General features: G+C 41.4%; 2 protein-coding genes across 13 annotated transcripts in view; one reads left to right on the forward strand and one right to left on the reverse strand.

Annotated features, from left to right (window-relative positions):
* LOC311259627 (uncharacterized protein) overlaps window positions 1-17,588 on the reverse strand; it is a 36,311-nt gene extending 18,723 nt beyond the window's left edge. For 8 of the 12 annotated variants that reach the window (XM_084356868.1, XM_084356875.1, XM_084356873.1 and 5 more), the window contains exons 1-10: window positions 12,288-12,431; window positions 4,134-5,494; window positions 3,097-3,393; window positions 2,904-3,008; window positions 2,661-2,779; window positions 2,161-2,379; window positions 1,850-1,937; window positions 1,315-1,467; window positions 583-680; window positions 6-178 (exon numbers count right to left, since the gene is read on the reverse strand). In XM_084356868.1, coding sequence (XP_084212994.1) covers window positions 6-178; window positions 583-680; window positions 1,315-1,467; window positions 1,850-1,937; window positions 2,161-2,379; window positions 2,661-2,779; window positions 2,904-3,008; window positions 3,097-3,393; window positions 4,134-5,494; window position 12,288 — 2,614 coding nt within the window. In that variant the 5' untranslated portion in view covers window positions 12,289-12,431. Of the gene's footprint in view, window positions 1-5; window positions 179-582; window positions 681-1,314; window positions 1,468-1,849; window positions 1,938-2,160; window positions 2,380-2,660; window positions 2,780-2,903; window positions 3,009-3,096; window positions 3,394-4,133; window positions 5,495-12,283; window positions 12,432-17,290 lie in introns of those variants that run through there. The other 4 variants (XM_084356866.1, XM_084356865.1, XM_084356870.1 and 1 more) reach the window with 3 other exon arrangements.
* Window positions 17,589-20,701: 3,113 nt separating this feature from the next.
* Window positions 20,702-23,992, forward strand: LOC311260643 (potassium channel subfamily K member 5-like). The gene is made up of 5 exons (XM_084358723.1): window positions 20,702-20,934; window positions 21,545-21,656; window positions 22,717-22,883; window positions 22,999-23,167; window positions 23,296-23,992. Exons 1-5 carry the CDS (start codon window positions 20,749-20,751, stop codon window positions 23,985-23,987), a joined length of 1,326 nt encoding a protein of 441 aa, XP_084214849.1. The 5' UTR covers window positions 20,702-20,748; the 3' UTR covers window positions 23,988-23,992.
* The last annotated feature ends 40 nt before the right edge of the window (window positions 23,993-24,032 follow it).

Genomic DNA, 24,032 nt, shown 5'->3' on the forward strand with positions numbered 1-24,032 from the left:
CATACCTCCGTCTAGGTTACGGGACAGCCTCTTGCTTGCAGAGCGTGTGAAACGAGGGGCTGGGCGATCAATCATGGAGCTGGCCTGGCGGGTCTGGGCCTGAGTGCGCCCGCTGTACCGGAACTTGGAGCCCAAGACGAGGAAGCGACGTGATGCGGGGGGCTCTACTGTTGGAACCCTGAGGGAGAAAAAAACATTTTCTTAATTTTCATCTTCCCAAAATGTAATTTATCAAAGTGGCAGAGCCCGTAGTAGGAGTTCAAACATGTTCGATACGTGTTGTATCACATCGAAGGATTTTGCATTCCTTCAGAGTGTCACTGTTATGCAACAAGGTTAGCAACAACTTTGACCTTCATCTTATTAAGTAGACAAAATCTTTGAGGTTTAATTTAAGGTCAGGACCATGGGTGGCAAGGGTAGCTTTTCCTCTGTGGTTTAACTGCCAGCGAGCCAATATAGGGATTAAGCTGCAGAGAACAGTTAGCCAATTATCCAGGGGATAGACAGAACCTAAGGATGACCTCTGTTGCCAGGCAGGGAAGTGTTGCACAGAATAAGGCAAGAATGACCTGGTCTTACCTGAAGAAGGTATGGTGTTCAACGCAAACTTTCCACAGCTTCTTCGAGGCTTTGTAGTGGGGCAGTTTAAAGCCAATTGTGCTTTCATACTGCTCTTGCTGTAAGTGAAGAAAGAAAGTCAGAAGTCAAAAAATGTCAAAGTTGAACATAACTTTATGTTGATGACTTTAATCTGCCATGCTGCACAAAACATCACATACATCCCTGAGCTGGGTTGAATGAACAAACTCTGAACCCTGTCACTTCTAAAAATAATATCTTAATTTAAATATTAAAAATGTATTTATGAAGTGTATTTGAATGCCACATATAAAGATGAAAGTTACAGAATTGTCTCGAACCAAAACCTGAATTGCGGTCAGTATTTTGTTTAAATAGTACATATGTATAGAAAAAAGTAATATGAAGTGTCTCCAGGGGGTTTGGACATCCACAACAGCAACAATCACACCAGTTATAAATAACATGAAATACAACAATGGGATTATGATAATCCCACAGTGATATTATAAGTATCATAATGCTGTGTTAAATTCAGTACAAGAACATAAAACAAATTCAAGGAATGGCTCTAGTGATATGAGTCCATGTGTAAATGTAGCAATCATCTATAGGTAATATATAGAAGTTCATACGATTTAAAAACGTAACAGATAAGTGAGGTATGATTTGAAGTCCAAATTAAAAAACAACAACAAAAAACATGATGTAAAAATGTAAATTCCGATTTACCTCTGATGCCCTGATTTTGATGAAGAAGCTGCTGCGTTTGTAGGAGATCTTGAGCACTTTGGGCCAAGGGAAACGGTTGATCCTCAGCTTGTCCTTGTAAACCATCAGACCACTGGAGCAAACCCCCAGTGTGATGTCGACACCATCGAGATCCTGCACGCACAAGAACAGGGTGAACAACAGTTATGATATTGTGTCATTGCAGTTACAATAAACAGTCACTGGGAGGCAGACTTTCTCACACTATGAGGACTTCGGTTTTGAGGTCATGGAGTTTGAAATGTTATTAATCTCTCCTTTTTTTCTGGGGGGGGGGGGGGCTGACATCAATTTTGTAATTAAAATCTGGATGCTACTGATGTAATACACGCAGGCCATTGCAAAACAATGACAGGCATTTTAAAAATTAAAGGAAGTCAGTGCATACTTAAACTATTGACTTTGGGATTTTAGAATTTTCATTAAAAACCTGCACTACCAGTTAAGCCACACAACACTCATCTAAACAGGCAACATAATTAAAACAAATCCCTACCTTGGCTTGGTGCAGGTCAACTCCATACATGGCAAGTTTCTTGGCGTTTTCCAGAAACAACATGTCTGCTTGGGCTGGACTCATTGACCTGGAAAACACAGAAAAGAAGGGTCTTTTTGAAGATGCATTTTATTCTCAGGATTATTTGAAGGACTCTTAAAATCATCTACTTAAATAGTTATAAAAATACTAAAGATTCGTGTCTGCTGACTTGTGATTACACAAATTTCTGTTACATGTTACACCATTGTTGACTAACTAAAGAAAACCTTCACTATGTTGCCCAGTCAATGCCCATCCCCTTTGATTACCTGTATGTGCGATGCAGCTCCATCACTTTTTCTTCCAGCTCTTTGCTCTGTCCGGGGGCCAGGGTCAGATCCTTAACATATTCGGTTCCATGGACCTCTGGGTCATACTCTCCAAGCTCTGACTGGGCTACGTAGGAGCCCAGCAGGGACAGTGTGACAAAGGAACAGGGAAGAACACCACGCATAATGTCCTTCCTCAGCTGGAGACACAGGTAGTACCTGAAGAAGATGCGAGAGGGAAAAATAAGCTCACTTAAGGAGACAAAAACTTGATTCTGTTTTTTAAGAGATTTTACTGTAGCGGCATTTTTGGAAATACATGCTGTCCTGCGAGTTAGATGAGAACATTGAGATCCTACTGCTTAGCTCAGCAGGAAGACTGGAAGTTGGGGGAATTTGCCTACCAGCACCTCTAAAGCTCACTAAATAACATGCTATATCTCTGGGAATCAGCTGATTCAAAACATCAAAACTATTTCTTTACAACTAGAGATTGTCACCTGGTGAGGTCTTCAGTGAGCTGTGCTGGATCAGGTGGGTAGAACTTCACACTGAATGCAAACTCGTACACAGCACCTGGAACCTGTTTCCGGATCTCTTTGGTGGCTTCCAACCATATCTGCGGAAAATAAGGGAAAGAAATGACCAACTGCTTACAACCAATTTCTGGCCAGTGTCATGTAAAATATTTATAATGCTTTTGCAGAGAGTCTGAAATAAAAGGAGTAGAAAAAACAACCTACCTTGTTGGTCGGTGTTTCCCAGTGAGCAAGGCCAAAGTAATCTTTCTCCATCAGGTTGACATGGTCACACACCTTTGTTATAAGTTCTTGGCCTTTAGCATGTTTCTACATGAGAAAGAGGAAAAGAGGAATATTCATTTATCTGTCTTTAACAGGGATGGTAGTCATTACTATAATTTGGGTGGTCTCTTACATCGAGTTCACACTCAAACTGAGTGTCGTCCAGTAAGGTGACTTTGCATTGCATGGTTTTCTGACGTTTGGAGCCTTTAGCCTCCTCTGCCTTCTTCTCTGTCTTCTTCTCTGTCTTCTTCTCTTTTGCAGGCTTCTCCTTCTTTGCCTCCTCCTTTCCTTTCTCCTCTCCTTTGCCTTCTTTCTCCGGTTTTGCTGGTTCTTCCTCTTTTTTCTCTGTGTCCTCCTCCTTTGCTTCTTCCTCTACTTCAGGCTCCTTTTTTATCTCAGCTTCTTCCTTGTGTTCTTCTTGAGGTGGCTGGCAGAGTCAAGACATTTGGAAAGGATGTCAGATACAGATAAAAGAAGAATGGGGAAGACACAATGTACTTTGTTTTGACGACAGCGCTACATGATGACAGCTCTATTATTAATGCAACCCAGTAAACAGCAAATATACTGCTGTTGATGCTAGCTGTAGTAAATACCAGCACGGATCATTTCTGTTTCAGACCAAGCTTTCAGCTCCAAGCAGCATAGTTACTTTCGCTGAGCAAGCTGTCCACATCATAAAATATTCATTAGAAGAAAAAAAACATGTGTTCCTCTACTACAGTCAAATCTGCAGCATGAATTTCTATACAGAAGGGCTCTGTTTTTGACCTTTCTCTGCAGATTTTTGTCAAGACTTTTGTCCTGCTTTGAACCCTTATGATTAAAAGAAAAGCCTGACTTTTTGTGAAATGCACTTATTATTTTTCTTGCCTAGAGTTAGATGAGAAGATAGAAGAGAAGACATCACTCTCAGTCCATTGAATATGAAGCCGGTTAGCTTAGCTTAGCATAAAAACTGAAAGCAGGTGGAAAGAGCTAGTGTGGCTCTGTCCAAAGATAAACTAAGTGAGATTTCAGTTATGTACAGATTTAACAAAGGAGATACAACTTGTTTGTCAGGGAGCTTTCAAGATGCTAGTGGGTGGATGTTCCTCCCATTGCCAAGCTGTTTTCCAGTCTTTATGCTAAGCTAAGCTAACTGACTGCTGTCAGTGTCACACTCACCTGCGTCTCTGCGCTGCTTATTGAGTGCTGATCAGGAGCCTGTTCAACGTCTGGTTCAGTTTTAAGCTCCGGCTCTGGAGCAGCAATAGGCGCTTTCACCTGCTCCTCACTTGAGCCTTTCACCTCCTTCTTTCCTTTGTTCTTTCCCTTCTCTTTTTTCTTCCCCTTTTCCTCTTCCTTTTTTTGCTTGTCCTCTATCTTTTCCTCCTCCTTTTCCTTCTCTTTCTTCTTTACCTCTTCCTTTGCCTTCTCCTCTTCCTTCGGTTTTGACTCCTTTGGTTTCTCCTCTTCTTTCTTTTTTGACTCCTTTGATTTATCCTCTTCCTTCTTTTTTGTCTTATCCTCTTTTGCTTTGTCCTCCTCCTTCCTTTTGGCCTTTTCCTCTTCTTTCTTCTTTGCTTTTTCGGCCTCTCTCGCCTTTTCTTCCTCTCTCTTTTTTGCTTTCTCTTCCTCCCTCTTCTTTACTCTTTCTTCTTCCTCAGCTTTCCTCTTTGCTTTTTCTTCTTCCTTCTTCTTTACCTTTTCCTCCTTTTCTTTTTTCTTTGCAACCCTCTTGTCAATGTTTTCCTCGTCTTTACTCTCTTTCTTTCCGGCTTCTGCCCCCTTCTCTTTGACTTCGGCAGTCTCCTTCTTTTCTTCTTCTTTTGTCTCCAATTTTTCCTCTGCCTTTTCTACAGTCTGCCCTGCTTTCTCTTCCTCCTTTTGCTCCTCTTTCTTTTTCAAGTTTTCCTCTTCCTTTTTCTCCTCGTCCTGTTTCACCTTCTCCTCATCCTTTTTCTCTCCTTTCTTCTTGGCTTCTTTCTTTTTCTTTTTACTTCCCCTCTTCTCAACCTTTTCTTCCTCTTTCTTTTTCTCCTCTTTCTGTTCTTCTTTTTCCTCTTTCTTTTTAACCTCTTTTGCCTCAGATGTTGCCTCCTCTACTTTAGCCTCCTTCTCTTCACTTTTCACCTCTTCCACCTTTTCCTCTTCTGACTTGTCAGCTTTTTCCTCTTTGTCTGCCTTTTCCTCCTTGTCTGCCTTTTCCTCCCTGGCTTTCTCTACCTCAAACCCCTCTCCCTCAGAGCACTGTGAGCGCCGTTTAAGGAAAGAGGAGAAGAGGCGAGACAGGCCTTTGCCAGCAGAGGTCCGGGTGCGAGGCTTCAGCTGATCCTCCTCAGGGGAGGTAGCTACGTCAGCAGGCCCAGGCTCAGAGGCCTGCTCCTGGGCCTTCTTGCTCGACTGCTCCCCCTCTGGCTCGGACGCAGCCGCCTCTGGCTTCTGCTTGTTCTCTGGCTCGGGTTCGGGCTTGGCGCCACTGGCCTTCTGCTTGCCCTCAGTGTCCGCCTCACTCACTGCACTTGCCTCTGTTGTCATGGTAGCCACTGGGAAGGAGAACAGAAGGGAGTCAGAGATGGAGAAAGGTCACGGTGCTGTACAGAGTGTGACATTGCACTGCACGGCTATACTTGGAACACAACAAACAAGATTAGGAGCAGTGGACTATTAGCCTGTGTGTAGGAAACAATGGCAAGCAAATGTAACACATGGACTGTACTATGCTGATCCAATAAGTAACTTGTACTATGGTTTTCAGATTCTAGATTCCTGAATTTGCATATTTTTGTTTTATGTGCAAGTGAATATCTCTAAGCTTTTAACAGATGACCAGAGAAAACCAGCATTTTCAGGACCCTGGCCTCTGAGAAATTGTGATGTTTGTGTCTTTTACAATTTTCTGACATTTGAAAGTTCAAACAATTAATCCATTCATGGTAAAAAAAAAAATTGGCAAATTAATCAATATTAAGAATTATTAGATGCATCGCTACAAACAACAACAAAAAAGGATTTTGTTGTGTTAAATCTTCAATAACAATAGGCCCACTTGTTTAGATTTTTCTCAATGATGATGAGAATAATAGACATTATTATCTTTTATCATGCAAATAGGTTAATCTGTATGCATTCTTCATTATTCTCACTCGATAATGAATCGTTTAAGCTGATGATCTAAGCAAGATCAATTTACCACAGGCGTTTTCTACAATAAGTCATTTAAATTGCTGCTTTACGTTTTTGTAAGTTGCCCACTCTGAGTGGCATCAATGAAACGTATTCCATAAAACACGAAGCCAACTGCCACCCACACATTATACTCCAACTCAAACACACATACTTACACACACATACACAAACATCACTTCATCACACAATAGGCTTCCTTGTTGAAGAGTGTGTCTGTGTCTACATGGAGTTTCTGATGTTGAGCTCGCAACGCGGCCTATCGCAGACTCATTAAATCCCACTGACACAAAGGAGGCATTCTGCACTGAAGCTTCATATTAGCACCGCCTGGATCATCGCCAAACATGCGCGGCTCTTCCTCACATAGACCCATTCTGCACAGGTCATGTAAGGTACCAGCTTTAGGTAACATGATGACAAATACCATGAAATGACATAAAATGGTCAATAAATTGATGGTATTGATTAGTGGATTAGGTCACTGTGGGCGGTACTGCAAACCAATGAGAAAGACTGCTTCATGGAAAATATAGGAATTTTTAGGATTTTTGCATTGATGTAATTCAGAATCTTAATTTGTCATATTCAAATTGCTTAATTGGCAAAAAAATCCACATTTATGTCTGGTTATTTTTTGTTAAAAACAGTTTCTAAAAGCAAATTACATATTAGGAAAGGCCAATATATCAGCTGATATTAACTTAACACAGATATGACGTGCAGACATTACATAGCAAGAATTTGGAGAGCAGTTTTTTTGAATGTGGTCACAATGTTTTAAAAACCAAATTTTAGAGATTCTTAATGAAAAATCAATATCAGCAAAATACTGTTATTGAATCTTAAACCTTTTACGTGATGATGAGTATGATGATTGGGCTTTAGTACATATACAGTGAAGTTTTTATCCGTATGGTCTATTTCAAAATATATTGCTGCTGTCAATATCCAACAGGGTAAACATCCTTGCTTAACTTACTTATTGTACAATGATGTGTTTCAAAGTCACAACAAGGGCCTTGCAATTTAACCCACACAACTTTGATTCACTGGTGTGGCAGCACGAGGACAGATCTGGTATATTTAGAAACCTCTAACCAGCTGATCGAATCACACAACTGACTGAAATACACCGCAGGTATTATGCAATCACCCTACACCTCTCCTAAGTGAGATTTATCAGACTAACATCACAATCAATTTTTGTCTTTGATGAGACTGGCTCGCATCCTGTCTGGAGTATGCGCTGTCTAATTGGTGACTTAATGTGGCTGTGTTTGTCTCCATATGTAGTTCAAGTCCCACCCTGCCTTGTATGGCGTGGGGGAGGGGAGATGCTAGACAAGCAGACAGGCCAATCTTCCAGATGTACAGGGCCGCCCCAAAGGGTGCAGCCTGGCTCTCTATACCATGCACTTCCCACTGGCACTACAGGACAGCAGGAGAAGGAGGAGGAGGGGGTACGCACACAGACCAAATCCTCTTTAGCCCTCCCATTGTTTGTGTCCAGTGACCAATAACTGCACTGCACACTATAACTAATCCTGCCTACCCTTCCCCCCGCAGGACCCCCCATAGGCCTATTCCCTAGGTCACCACACACACACACATACACACACACACCGGTATGCATCAATGCTCACGGGCTCCTCTGGGTCTTTTAATGCTCCGTCATCTCAATTGTGATTGTCAGGAAACAGACATGCTCCTAATGGACCAGCTGAGCTTGTGTCTGCTGCCTCCTCCATTTTGTGCTGCCTATCTAACATCTCTGCTATCAGCCAGCTGAGCAGGACTAACCTGCATCATGACTGATTGAGATAGCGACAGCCACACCATAGGATCTCTCAATACAGCATCAATCTCACATAATACGTTTTTTGGGGATGGAGGTAATTAGATGAAATATTGCTGTACTGTTAAAAGAAACCCTGCCCTAAATCCTACATAATTAGTGTCTCTAATGAGCTAAATTATAGATGAAGTAGGCCACCCTCTAGCAAGACTGAGCTCAAACAGAGCTGCTGGATCAGGTGCAAACGCCAAGGCTGGAGTTGAATAATCATTTGATTTAGATTTTCAGTGACTCTTAATTGCATTTGCTGCTCCTGCAGGAAGACCATTTGAAATTTGATTTGAATCAGCGTATTTCACGTAAAAGAAATGTCACATTTTACCTGACTTTAGGAGTTCAAATATTATGGAGGCTTCTGTGCCCTAATAGGGCGATGAAGACCACTCAATTACATTGGTGTTATTGGGAGAGACAGAGAACATGAAATTGAGAACCCCAAAAGTCAATGAGGGACAAAGATTTCTTGGCATGGCATGGTGAATCACATATTGGTTACTGCCACAAGATGATGATGATGAGTTCAAATGACTTGTGTTTTGTGGAAATCTATGAATGCAAGAATTGATATTTTTTTAAGCTTGGCCTCCCTCCATTGTCTTACTGAGGTGACTGAAACTGCTGGTACCTGTAGCTCCCGTTAGCTTGTTAGCTCAGTTTGCCATGCAGTTAGTGGTTCTATTAGCCGATTCTCTCCCGTGGGTCATCCCAACCTGGAACTGAGGACTTTCTCCTCCCTGCGTTCCGAAGGTCCTGTGCTAGCAGTGTAAACACAGGTTCCAGGCTGGGCAGAGTCAGCTAAAAGGACATAGCTGCTGAGCTAACTAGTAAGCAGCAGCTACAGTTAGTAGCAGTAAAGCTATCTGTCCATCAGAGAACTTTATTAATCACGAGATATTTTCTCCATAAAATATACAGTTTCACTAAAATCAGTGACTAAAGTTATGAAAGTGTGTTTTTGTGCTGTAATCAGTGAGGCCTGGCCCCCAGAAACACTCCGCTCCTGTGTCAATCATTTTCCCTGCCAAAATTCTGGTTGCATTTGTGGTCTGATAAACAGTAAGATCATTAATTTCAGTGCCGCTTTAATGTCGCTTTAAATATAAGGATCACCAACAGTGTGAGCTCCAGTTTATTAACCGTTCTCATTTTGAATTGATGCTGACACGATGACTTAACTGCTGTTTCAATAAATTCAGGAATTTGTCCAGATACCAAAGCTTTCATATTATTTGCGAGTGATGGTGTAGCGCTGCTGCTTTGCGTGTGTTCGTGGGCGCATATCTGTGTGACAAGATGAGACAAGAGAAGTGAATGGGGAAGAGCTTGCAGAGAAGAAGGAGGAGGAGGTATAGTATATAAATAGCTACATGTACTCAGGATGCAGGGACTCATTAGTTAGCCTTTACAGACAAGCTCATATCTATTTCTGTTCACAGCGTACTGCACACAACACCCAAATGCACATGAGCATACATGTGTGCACATCCGCAAATGCTCAGACTAGTTTATAAGACATCAGAGAGAGATTTAATTTGCTTTGAGTGAATACACTAACCCTTCCTTATCATCACTGGTCACTGACTGACAAGTAACATGAATTCCACAATAATGTTACCCTGCAGGAACGAACGGTAGGACAAAAAGAAAGCATGTTTCCTGGGTACTGAGAGTAGGCTTAAGGAATTAGAAGGAGTTTAGAGTTAATCAGCCCCCAAGTGACCAAGTGAGATTATCTCCATCTATCTACCTGCCTACAGTATCTATCTCACTGTCTCCCTCCACTCTGATTCTTTGTCCCTCTCTTGGTCTGCCTCTCTGCGTGTGTGTGCATCTGTGTGTGTCTCGGCGTGTGGGAGAGAGAGAAAAGCTGGCTGAAGTTGCAATCAGCTGTGCTGATTCATGGTTTTATGTTGAGCCCCGCCTACCTGGCAGACAATCAACAGAAATGAACTGAAAGCCAAGATATCAGTCCTATAGCCACATGGTGGCTCCTATTAAACTCTCTACGTAAACACAGATACACACATGCCAACATACACGCTAACACGTGCCTAGCTAAACTCTTTGTATGATCAGTTAATGGACACAAGCCTGCCCAGCAACATCGTGCATACACACAAAATGGGCCAGCACTGAATATCTTAAGTCTTTATAGTGTACACATGATCTTTTTTATTAAACGATCATATGGTGCAACATAATACTGAATGCATGCAAGATTATGGAGCAACGTGTAGACCCTTGCAACAAATAAAAAAAGGGATCAAACTATAAATAAAGCTCTGCAATCATGGACACTGTGACAACATGTATCCTTTGAGTACTGGGTGATGCTCAACAAAAAGGTGTTGGTCTACAAAGGGTTACTTTAGTCTAGTCCTCTGTGTAAACCTACCCCAAACCCAGTTCTAAACTAATCAATACACACAGATGGTCTGCGAGCCAGATGCTGTAACATGAACCGACATGGGAAAAGAATGAAGTAGCGTGATTGATTTACTGTGGTTGCCCTGAAAGCAATTCTGAATCCATCTCCAACATCACCTTAGCCAAAGCCCGTTGCCAGAAGAGTACATATGTACATTAGTGCACATTATGAAAGAAGTGTTCTTTTTTTTTATGTGAGACACACAAAATCCATAATTTCTTAAAGGTTTTAAAATGAGTACTGTATTGTGAACTCTATTTACTATATTTAAATAATGTAATTCTACTGTTTCATATTTTGTGTGAAGATTGTGTAACGTTTGATGATTTTAATAGGTTTTTAAACTAGTCTCACCCGCAGACTGCCTCATTCATGAAGACAAGCTTGAACGACTCTATAGCATGTGGAGTCGCTTCCCTCTTTAGTAATGCTCACACAACAGAGTAGTAGTCTAACTGCACGAATGCATCATAACTCCCAAAAGAGGATTAACACCAGCAAGCTCTTTTGGGACCTCGGTGACCTCACTCTCATTCAGCGGAGCCAAAAACATCCTTCAGCATCACTTCAGCAGCTCGGTGTTCACAACACTGCTGATTCAGCATTACAGGAGACCCCAGGCACCCGGGTCTTATCTCTGTCATTTTTTAACCTCTGTGTTTACATATGTTTGCCATGCAAGCCACACCAGTACTACTCCACTAATGCTGCCTCTCCCTCATCCTCCCTACGTCATATCTGCAGCGCTTCATAAAAGATTATCTGACTATATATATCCAGTGGTATCATCAATGGAGATGAGGCTTATTGGATGAGTTTCTTCTCTTAAGTGCGTTATGGGTAGTGCAGGCGTGTGCACACACACACACAGGAACAGACACATATGCACATATGCCGCCCTCCAGCGAAGATGGATATTTTTAACCCATTTACTCATATTGGGGGTAAAAGCAAGTCATCTCAAGCAGAAAATTTAATCCGAGAGCAATGCCATCTCTGAAGCGGCATGAAAAAACAACAACATCTGACAGATTCTTGGAAATAGCTGTAACACACACCTCACAGAGAAGTATTCAAGAACAAGAACACCCATTCCTGACATGAAGACACAGAAGTGCATTATCTGGAATGATAACTGTTTATAAATGTGAATTATTTAGGGGACAAAATAGGGCGACCGTGTCGCCTTTCAGTCAGTTCTTAATCTTAATTTAGGATTACTGTATCCACTGACACTGATCATCAGACCTCTATAGTCTACTTAATGTGAAGATGAGCCGTTGTTAAATAGAAAGAATTAACAGAAAATGTATTCAGTGTTTTCCCCCATATAGTCATCATTCATCCTTATATACCAGATATTAATCAACCATTACATAACTTTATAATATGCCTAATTATGAAAACAAACATTTTTCAAAACTGTACGTTTCTTAAAATGTTCAAACAGTGCGCCCTCTGTAAGCACAGTGATCACTTGCATGCCCATTCATTTTTACCAAAACAACACACGGATGTGTGAAAACGCATCGCTGCCTCCGCTGATACGGAGCGCTCCTGATTTATGGGGATGTTGTAAGACTGCTACTAGGCTATTTAAATCGGGCAACATTTATGCAGTACAACTTTAATTTGCTTTCAGAAATAATCGCCGAAAATTCGCATGATAATATAGCCCAAACGGGTTAAATTTGCAACTTTTTTCCCCGCTAAAGAGCACAAAAGTCAGAGGCTGTATCGGGCCAGCGTGCCGGGGTATTTAAACAAATCTGTGTATGAAAATGGCGCCGAATGTACAACAAAACAAATAAACACCAACTCATCCCCACCGCCCGGCCAACACGCATATCAAACTTGGCTTACCTACTCTGGGATTAGCATCAATGGGAGAGCAAACGGAGCAAAATCCGACAAAATCCTATATTCCGCACGTTCAGAGGAGAAACAATGCTGCGGAGCGACACATGCTTTGTTGTGCTGCTGAAGGTGTCCGATGCTCGTAAAGGGGTGGAGTCTCACTGCGAGGCTGGGACTGGAGATGACCAACTGAGCACCGAGCCGCACGCCTCGAGGCGCAACCGCATGCAAAGGTGGAGGAGATGGATGCAACTTTCATCAAATGCTGAATTAATTTGCTCCATACCTCTAAATATGAGGATATTTAAACACAGGTGGATATTTCGCTATGCTATAAATATGAGCTGCAGCAATCAAACCCAAGAAAACACTATTATAAGTAATCTTATGTGCTGATAAACCACAGATTTGTGCATATGTATGCTTGTACAAGATGGTATGTGCATTGTTTTAATTCACAACTCATCCCTATGTTGGTACAATATTACATTAAGCCTCCTTAGAACAATCCCCAACAGGCATGGAGTAAGGCGGGCCAAAGAGTGCAATCATTAACACAGTGCAATGTCCAGGAACAGGAGGGAGGCACAGAGGCCACAGCAATGCTCCACAGAGGCTTGCCCAGTCTATTCAAGCACTGCATGGTGCATTCATCTGCACCGCATGACAACCTTGAGCCAATTGGTCAGATATTAAGAAAGGCAGGGTTTCAAATTCAGAAGAGGAAAAAAGTATCGACTGGGAATGTGATGTTCAGCACCAGACCCACCCTCAAATATTTTATCTAAACATTCACAAACAAACCAGAACACACATGTGCGTCCGATCAAGCTGTCTTAATGGACCCCGGCATGGTCCCCACCCATCTGCCTGACCCCATTAGGGCCATACGGCTCATAGGCAGAAAGAAGGGAGGGAGGGGGGGTAAAGGGGTTCATTATTCTGACAGCCACATGGGGTAAAGAGACCCTCACCTTTGTCTCACACTGACAAGTTCATGCAGCATGTACAGCAGTGACACATGTCATTTCTGGGCAATTAATTCTGCTATGCATGGAATAAAAATTCTTACCAGTACGAAGGCGAGCTGTAAATCTCGTCATTAAGTCCATAATAGTTATCGAGAAGCAACACCAAATATCAGAAGCTAAAAAAGAAGATTCTCTCAGTAACAGTCGATAATCGTGCTTTCTTATTTAGACTTTGATCACTGAGCAAAGTGATGACGCATAAGCAGCACAACAGCACGCCCACTGGTGGTGTTTAACAATTACTGTAACATTAAGCATTAACAAGAAAAATCTGATGAATCCCAGCCGGGTACATGCAGAAAGTACTTTTGGATATAGTTCATTTCTGTTTGGGACGAAAAGCCGGGGAGATAACTAGAGAAAGGTTGAGGGAGGGAAACAAAGAGGAACATGAACTCATCGTGTTGCCTTCAGTTGCTTAGGAACCCCTGCACTGCTGTGTGCCTACTGCATGGAGCAGGTGTTGAGCTGGACCCAGGAGAGGGAGGAGAGACAGAAAAGAGAGGGGAGGAGAAGAGGAGCAGCACTCACAGACCCACAGTCCCTTGAGACAGTGACAGACTGGAACCACAGACTCTTGACTGAGACGAGCCACTCGCACAGAAGACACACCCAAAACACTGACGCACACTTTCTGTTTTCCTCCATCACTCTTCCTCGCTTGTTCAAAAGCATGGACAAAAACACGCACATGCGATGGCGCAGTGCATTACTCCAGCTGAGTGCATGGGGGTTATGTTTGTTTGGAACATCTTTATCCCTCTCTGGCTCCATCACTCAGTGATTACATAACGTCCCATACCACTTCCACCCAATTCATCTCTCTCTGACTTTCAATACCGCATCTGGGTACACATCACACGCCACGGCGCATTCCCTCTTATGTAAAACAACTTGTGCAGCTTTGAAAATGCTTTAAATATGAATTTTGTGTGCATGTGATGGAGGCATGGTTTGCAGGGGTTTTATTTGTGCTCAGGATCTGAGCTCTCAAGAGCACTAACGGGATAGATGGTAACAGCGCATCAATATTCATAGCACACCATTAAGTTATGAAGAATTAATGAACCAGGAATGTTCCATGTTTCTGCCCCCTTTTCTGCCAGCAGACATGTTGCCCATCCTTCCTGTTTTAGGCCAAGTTTGAATCCTTACTTTCATACACACCTCAGAGAATTTAAATCACACTGTGTGATGTCTCTTAGAGAGGAAGATTCAGGATATTACGTTGTACATTAAGTGCCTTAATCTAAAAGGGGACAATAGGAAAGGACAAGTTTCCAAACAAAACGGTTGTGGATTTCCTGCAGCTAGAAAAAACTGCCACAAACATTTGCATCCAGAGACAATGCAAAGCGATGAGTCACACTGAAAATGAAATGCCATATTAATATGCATGCGCTTGGATGTCAGCTGAGATCTCCTTAAAAAAACTGTACCAGGCCCCGGAGCTCACAGTACTTTGAAGAGATTGTGGTGGACATTCTAGGCCACCTAAGTACATGCTACTTTGGTTTGATCATCTAATGCTACTGTACATGGCCATGTTTTCTTAAATTACACTGCCACCTGGTGGATACATGGCAAATGAATCAACTCTGCACATGCATCTTGTTGACATGACTGAACAATCAGTGTTATAGGTCCGCAGTAAGAACAGACCAATTGTTATTTTCACTTAAATTCTCAACATATACTAAAATAGCGTTATCAGATTTTCACTACATGATAATCAAGGCCTAAAAAATTCCCAATAACGATATTATCTTTGTATCTATAGAAAATTTGCATAAAAAAAACCAACAAAAAAAACCCAACACAATCATCTTTAACTTTGTTTACCGTGTCTTTTTTCTCTTCTTTGGTAAATAGATTTAACTCAAAATACAAGTGTAGGGCAGAGGAGAGAGTGTCTGTAACCATAACTGCACAAAGGTGTAGAAAAAGAACAATTTGGCTTTGACCGAATGTATATTTCTCAGCTTTATGGTAGGAGGCAACCAATGTTAAGGTGTATAACCGCCACCTACTATGACAAAGCAAGAGAAATGAAACAGACATGATTTAAGAGGCAATGTATTATTTACACAGTATTATTATATGTGTTTTGTTAAAACAATATCAATATTTTGTTTTTATGTATCACGGTTATCATCAATATCGTTATGTACGCCCATATATTAAACAATGCAATAACCTCTTTTACACTCACATTTCCCCAAGACACAGGGCAATCTGGGTAAAAATAAGTGCACTTTACGCGTTATATTAAAAAACACTCCATGGTGAAAGATCAAATCACTGGTTTAACATTAATTATGTGTTGTGAGAGAGAGGGAATCCCTACCAACACTAATCCACCTTAACATAGAGCTGTAAGGCATGCTGGGAGCATGTGTTCATTAGAGATAAAGATGTGTTTGCGTCCAGATGCGTCAGGGTGACACGGTCAGACTACCCCTCCCAAAACTAGACCGATGTGGACACCAGCAGGACAACATAAAGCTGTAATTCCAGCTACTAAAGCTCTCACTGGGATTACTTCTAAACGTTTATCTCAATTCTTACATCTGTTTGATGCTCAATGTTAGAAAGGATGTCATACATTTTTTTTTTTTTTTTTTATAACTTAATCATAAAATAAAGTACAACAACCTTTTTGTCCTGTGACATAAGGAAATGGTCACTTTTAACACAAATGCGGAAAGGATCGTGATAGAAAAGCAGTCTAACCAGCGAATACATGCAAGCAGAGGATACAAACAATGTCTACAATCCCAGTGAGAATGGCATGTCAAACAGAAGTAATAGAGAATTAATATTTAATAGTCTCTGTAAAGACTGATGAGTGATGACTTAATAGAATGGTTGCATAAATATAAATGAAATCCTTCTCTGCAGAGCTTAATCACACCCTGAATAACCTTGAAGTCATATTGTGCTGCATTAAAGGGGCCATATTTCTACATGTATATTTGTTAAGGTGGGATATTCTCTCTGTATGTGCTGCATGAAAACATCAATGCAATATACAAATATGCAATGCATCAATCAGATCATAATGCATTTTTCATACACTTTTTTTTATATAACTCAAATGGTAATTGATACTCACATCACATCCATGGAGAAGATTAAATGGATAATCCCAGACAGGGTGACCAGGTCAGAGACAGGGAGAGAGAGAGGGGGGGGACAGAGTGTCAGGTCAGTAAAATACTTATTTTATCTAAGTGACAAGACACATAATAGAGAGTTTATATTCATTTAATTAAAAAGATGACATCACACATAGTCAAGTAAGAAGATAAACTCTGCTTTACATCATAAATGACTGCTGACTATTACTCCACAGCACATAAATAACTACTAATCTGTTACACGACTGTTGTGCCTGAATTATGTCATGAACAGCTCTGTGGAGGAACGACTTAGCATTTAGTTAGCATCTTCTGAGAAGAGAAAAAAGAGAGGGAAACAATATCACAAGGCTATATTTGACCCAAATAAGTTGTTTAGGGGGAAAACAATAACACGTTTTACATTTGCATCATAATAAACAGACCCAGCAATAAAATGTACATACTTCAAGTGGTATTAGCTCATCTGACTTGTTCTTGTTTGTCATATTTAAGCTAGGTATCTGTGGTATACAAAGTATTTGGGGCCTTGACTCTCCAGGCAGGTGAAAGCAGCCCCGCTGCAAACCTCTGGCAGACATTTCTTACCACCTTCACCGTGTACTCCAGACGCCACAGTGGGTTTTTCATGAGTCCTGCTTCTTGTTTTCTATGCCGGCTAACAGCACAAACATGCCTGACCTCGTCGTATTTGCCGTAATCCATCTAAATACGGTGCAGTGAACTCCAGACGAACTGCCGCCGCCGAGAGGAGACGGGAAATGAAGGAGGAGAAGAGGAGGAAGAAGGAGAAAAAGGTGTGCGATGTCAACACGATGACAGTGTCAGTGGGCGAGACCTACCTGAGCAGACGGATGTGTCCTCTGCGCGTTTTCCTCCACCTTTATTTTGATGCCATGATTCCGGTGTTTCCCTTCAGAGCAAGTTGGAGACTTTCCCGGTCAGGTCTCCGCGGAGAGGCGGTGTCGCAGCAATGACGAAGCACTAAGTAGTGATGGGTGGAGATCAGAGGTGGGAGCGTTAACCTCGCAGATGACTCCTAACTTGTTATTAGTAAAAGTTAGTCTCCGAGGAAGCGAGATGCGAGCATTACATATCTGTACACATAGCGAGCCACTTCTGTTTAGTCACACAGGTGAGTCAGGTGCAGTCTATTTCCTGCAGCACAGTGCTTGTCAGTGGGTGAGGTAATTCAAACTGCCTCAGCACACTTAAAGGGGCACTATGTTGTTTTGGAGAAGAAAATTAAACTCAGAATTTTAATGTTTACAATATTGATGAGATAATGATATTTATTTTTTCCATAACTGAATAAACAAGCTGTTCTCAGAGGACAATAAGGTCCCCAGGACACTGTTTGAAGCTAGAAAGGTGGCAGGGTCCGCCACATATAAACAAAGTAAAACAGTATGTCATGCACCTCATGAACATTTAAATAGAAAAGAAGCCGTGAAAGTTGAACACACTCTTCACTAGAGCATACGTACAAGTTACTGCTAACAGTGATGACGTATGTAGCTGCTACTACAGCGGCCCGCAGGCACTCATATAACGACAAGGCATAAAAAATCAGTCAATGAAGATCTTTCTTTACTGATTAATATTTTATCCAACAAACTACATTGTGCACCTTTAAAGGATAAGTTCAACCCTAACCCCAAATGAAAATTCAGTAATTATCTACTCACCCTCATGGGTCGATGGAAAGTTTCCTAGTCACTAAAAAAGTTTCTGGAGTTTAACGGCAAAACAGCGTCGCAGCATTCCTCTCAACTACTGAAGTAGATGGGGATTTGTTTTGAAGCCAAAAAACAAATTAAAAAAACATAAATGGCTCCGTACAGCTTGTCCGGCGTAATCCAAGTCTCCTGGAGCCCCAGGAATCCCAAGTGAAAAGACATTTACACCTGCGAGGTGCGGTTGAGCTTGTGCACCCACTTCTAATGGGTGCACACTAGCGTTTTTAGCTTAACAGCTACAGTGAAGATTTCGGCTTGAAAAAGGGTCTAAATAACAATTTGGGAGCTTGCGCTTCAGTAGACTTGGATGACACAGGACGAGCCTATGGAGCCATTTAATGTTTTTTTTAATTGTTTTTTAAACAAGTCCCTATCTACTTCAGTTTTTTAAGAAAATGCTGCAGCTCTGTTTTGCTGTAAAGCTCCAGAAATGTTTTGCAGAAACTTTCCATCTGCATGGGGGTGGGTAGATAATGACTGATTTTTCATTTTGGGGCAAATTTATCCTTTAAGACAATTATTTCCTTTGAAGACAAAAGTGTTTATGTCGGCACTAAGGGGTTACGAAAATGTCAGCTCAGTGCAAAGCAGGTGCAGCTCCCCTGCTATGTGGTCATGTGTTTGCTTCAGTGGTTTCACTTGCAGGGCCTTGATATCAGAGAGGAATGTGTGGTAAAAGATTAAGCTTTTGTCCAACTACTGCCGACTACTGCTTCTGTGCAAGTCTTACTGTGACTGGTCACAAGCAGTCTGATATCAGCGTAGTTACAGAGCCTCCTCTGTTATGTGAAGCAATTACTGCATATACACATGACTGGTTCCTCCACACGAGGGCGCTGTTGTGTGTGTGCATGTGTGGAGATAGGAAACAGTTTGCAACACATAATATTTCTACAACAAAACAGGAGCAGGAGATACTGTGTAACTGATTGATGATCACCTTCACCATGTTCCTGGTTAATGTCATGTAAGTAAGGAGTGAGTTACTAATCATTTCTTATTAAATACTTAAGTGACTGTTTTTGTGGGTCCCTGAAATAAAGGGGTGTATCCTTAAAGTCCCCCTGCACTCAGAAATGTGTTTTACTTTTTGTTACTTCACTTTTTGACTTTCACTGTGCAAAACAGTTATGTATGTGTAGTTTGACATTAGAGGTCTGCTGTCACATTCATCTAGTAAAACAGGGCCTCACCATAAATGTGAGTTTGAGATGCGAATGTACCAAGTGTAAACCTTTTAGACATCACCCACTGGTTTTGAAGGCTCGACTTTGGTATTACAGACGTTGCCATCTTAGTTTTTTGGACACAGAAGCGTGAACCTGAAGATATGCTGTGTTCAAACTAGCGATTGAGACCATAAACTTATAAAGAAACTGTTCAACTGAGTTCATAAATAAAGGAACTTCTGCATTGGCTTCAGTTTCAGACCTGAAAGCTTCATCTATATTTAATACAATCAATGGTACGATAATGTTCTGAAACTACTGACTATAAACGCATCACAACTTTCTGTGCACTGGTGCCCCACCATATACTACTGGTGCCCCCTTTATTTTTTTGCCCCTGCCCCTCAAACATACTTAGTCTGCCACTGCCAACGCATAAATCCTAGCTATGGCTCCATCTGAGGACCTCCGATATCTCCTTAAAAAGCGTGTTCCCAGGAGATGCAGTACACTTCAGTCTAGCAGCTGCTACAGCTGGAACATCTGTCTCGGTGTTACCTAAAACCCAGGGGTAAATTTGGTGGAGTCCCCCTCTTAACCCAGGAAATACTGATGCGTTTATTCATTTACTTTTTTAAATTTTAAATTATTTTTCCATAGATAGATAGATAGATAGATAGACTGCAGTACCAGTATACTTCCATTCACATTTCTCGTGCAGTATATTGTCACACCTCTCACCCATTATCATGCTGAGCAGCCAGGATCCACCCAGTTTACACACTTAGCTGCAGCCTTCTGGATGCTCGCACTTGGAGATAAGAGCAACTGTCACCACCAGCGCACACACGCGCGCGCGCGCGCACACACACACACACACACACCATTTTATTCACATGCATGCTTCACAACAGTGTGTGAAACCATATTCGCCCTATGTTGCCCCCTGTTGAATGTTTTTCTTATTGCATCTTGCAGTGTTCTGCAGTCAGGAGAGAAAGGATAGATGGATTTACATAAAAGTGGAAGTTTTTCATTTTAATAAGTCAAGAATGTGTCAATTTGGCACAAATTAAGACAATTAAATGTATTTTTTGAGAGCAAAAAAGTGAAACCATAACAGTAATTTACTATAGTTTTATGAAATACGGGTGTTTCTGTTATTTTCCATTTGTTAATATCAATAAGATAATAAGAGGATTATTTATGCATGCTGTTAATAAATTTTACAGCACCTGAGGAGTGTAGAGTGTGTGCCATTCACTTGGAGCAGCGTAACACAACCCATTATGTTTGACCAGGAAGAAAGCAGAGCGGGTAGGATGACGACAGACCTGTGGAGGAATAATGAGAGCCTGCTCGGTGCCGCAACACTGAAGTTATGACTTTAGTATGGCTGACAAGGGTCCGTTTTTAACTTCGTGTATTATTTTCTACCTGTCCATCGGGGCCGCCATATTCCAGATCCTCGAGGAGCCCAACTGGAAATCAGCCACAGAGAAATACAAGCGTGATAAGGAGTACATTTTGAAGACGTATCCCTGCTTGAACAAGACAAGTCTGGATGAGATCCTGAAGGTATGGATCCGGCAGTTTTTTAATAGTTTGAAAGGTTTAATTTGTCCATTTATCCTGACCAGATACCTGAAGAGCTCTCATCAGCTCTCATAAAGTTATTAGATCAAAGTAATAAAGTCAGACAGTTCACAGATGTTGGCCTGCTGGGTGATGTTAGATCGTATTTCTCTGGTAAATGTAAGCCCACACATAAAAGAGAAGTTGGCTGTGTTTGCGTGTCAGGACACTTCAGTCAGTCAGAACCAGTTTTTCCTGCTCAGGAGCAGACTAAAGAAAACACCAACCTGCAGCGAAACGTGAAAATAAACACGACTGAAAGTTTTGTTTCTGGTTATATTTCCATGCTGCAGATGAAAATGATAAGCAGTCACGATTTACGCAACGCGCTGCGCTGGACCTGAAGGTGCGCGTCCCCCGAAGCCACAAATATTTGAATGTTTGCCCAAGGTGTGTCCCGCTTTAGTCAGATGAGGCTCCGCTCGTTTTAAGACATCATAAAGAAATAAAGGACAATCAGTGTAGTTAATGAGTAGGCCTAGTAGTTGCAGCGGTAGTAGGAGTTTGTGAATGGGATTTTGTTGAGACAGATTCCCTGTTGTTACTCACGCAGATAGTGTCAGAGGCTGCGGGCCAAGGTGTGACCATCACCGGGGAGAAACCCCGAGAGTCCTGGGACTGGCCCAACTCCGTCATCTTTGCCTCCACCATCGTCACCACTATAGGTTTGTATGAAGTCTACAGTCACTGACTCACATGCTTATTTCTTTTTTATTACTTAGATCACAAAATAAGTAATTGAATCTTGTGGAAGGCCCACATTATTTATTTACTTACTTTTTTATGTGTGAGAGTAAATGTTTCATAAATGCATTTTGCAAAGACATAAAGACAGAAAAAAGCTCAATACTACTTTGTAGAAGATTAATAAATGCTTTATACATTAGTCATAAAGAACAAAAACAACAGTTTCAGCGCTTATAATAACCTTAAAGACTCATTTTAACCCACAACCCTGATTAAATATACATTTAATACATTCAAAACGTTTAAAACTGCAGAGAATTGAATATTTTACCACTACAAGGCACCAAGTGTGCAGTTAATTCTTCAATAGACGTGAAGGCCTTCAAATGACTGAACACTGGAGAGGTCTTCCTGTAAAATGAATAACTAGCAAGTTAATAAAGACAAAGCATTTAAAACACCAGAGGATGATACCCAGTGGCAGGGCCAGATTAAATGGACAGATTACTCTGGGCAGACTGCAGGGCCCCCTATGTACACATTTTGATATTTAGTTTAAGTTCCTTAAATGCAACATGATTATTAGTACACTCGCTAATTTAGTTAGGTATATATTTTAGCTTATCTATTTATATTTTGGTATTCATACGCAATTGGTTTGTCGTGTACTTGTACTAAGAAAAGTATAACTAACGTGTGTGTTTAAAAATGAATAATTAAATATATAAACATTTAAATAACGTTTTAGACTGAAGATTCTTTTAGGTGTTTCTATTTTTAAAAATATTTTTTTTAAATGTATGTTAAACACTTACTCTCCTCCGTCTGAACAGTAAGGTCCTTGATCTCTGCCTAGATCCTGCCCAGCCCAGCTGTTTGTTCAACCTGGCAACCCAAATTTTATCCTTCCTGCTTCATAAAGAATTCATAAATGACTTATTAACCATGAAGCCAATGGTTACTTTATATAAACCTATTCAAAAATGTGTTATATCTCTCACTTTTTTTGTGTTAATGTTTTCTACTTCTGATTCACAGGTTTTGGTAATGTTGCTCCTAAGACTAAAGGTGGTCGTGTGTTCTGCATCCTGTACGGTCTGTTTGGGATCCCCCTGTGTCTGGTATGGCTAAGCACGCTGGGTTCATTCTTTGGAGACCGGGCCAAACGTCTGTCCCAGGTTCTGATCCGCAAAGGTGTTTCAGTGGTAAGAATCTGAATGAAAGCTGAAGTTAGTCTGTTGTTGTGTGAATACTGTGTTAAAAAGCAGCTCCATCGCGTAATTATGATAAATATGTTTTTCTTTTCTCCGTTCTTGTCAGAAAAAGGTCCAGTTAATCTGTACAGCCTGTTTCCTGCTATGGGGGCTGTTTGTGCACCTGTTGATCCCTCCAATTGTTTTCATGTCCCTGGAGGACTGGAGCTACCTGGAAGGCCTCTACTACTCTTTCATCACACTCACAACAGTTGGTTTTGGAGATTATGTGGCAGGTAAGTCTAATTCATTGCTGAATGTAAGTCATTTAATGATTCATTGAGGTTATTTGTGGGTCTAAACTTTTTGTTTCGCTCAGTCCTTTGTTATAAAAGTCACGTCTTTGCATCGACTCTCGTTTCAGGGGTGAATCCAGAGATTGTCTACCCAACACTGTACAAAGTGTTTGCTGAGTTATGGATCTACATGGGCCTGGCCTGGCTGTCTCTCTTCTTCAGCTGGAACGTACACATGGTGGTAGAAGCTCACAAGGTGCTAAAGAAAAGACGACACAAGCACAGGCACCATGATGATGAGGAGCTGCAGCCTGAAGAGGACAAGCACAACCAAGATGCAAAGCCGACCGTTATCGACATCTTCGACTTCCCGGAGGACGAAGACTACAGCACCGTCATCAAGGCGATAGGATCCACGGCGCGTAAAATAAAGCCTGAAGAGAACATAAATCGCTCGAAAAGCTGCAGCGACATCTTGGCCACCAACATCCTGACCCTACAACAGTCGCCCAAGCACAGACGCTTATTCAGTATCAGTGAAGTGTTCGCGAATGATAAGTCTGTCGTGGGCAAAGGTGAACAAAAAGAGGGACATTCTCTAATACAAGATAGCAACAAAGACCCTGAGCTTAAAGATGGATTGGGGACGGATAATGAGGAGAATAAGGACAGCTGTACACCTGCTTCAGAAATTGGTGGTATAGTCTTCACTGTACCTGCCAAAGATCCTACAGAGGAGGAAAGTGTACAGCATCCTAAAGGTGGGGGGACTAGGTTTACAATATCCAAGGTAGTAGAAGATAAAGGTGAAAAAGGCTAAAAGATCTTCTCTAAAAATCGGTGGAAAAGTATCAAGAAAACAAAC

The sequence above is a fragment of the Pagrus pagrus genome, assembly GCF_965226575.1.
Source record: "Pagrus pagrus genome assembly, chromosome: 7".
NCBI lineage: Eukaryota > Metazoa > Chordata > Actinopteri > Spariformes > Sparidae > Pagrus > Pagrus pagrus.

Bases quoted from the DNA above. Each gene is read 5' to 3' on its own strand.
- LOC311260643 (XM_084358723.1), top strand. From the start codon at position 20,749: ATGGCTGACAAGGGTCCGTTTTTAACTTCGTGTATTATTTTCTACCTG. The intron at 21,657-22,716 runs GTTTGTATGAAG...TCTGATTCACAG, and splicing joins CACCATCGTCACCACTATAG to GTTTTGGTAATGTTGCTCCT. The intron at 22,884-22,998 runs GTAAGAATCTGA...CGTTCTTGTCAG, and splicing joins TCCGCAAAGGTGTTTCAGTG to AAAAAGGTCCAGTTAATCTG.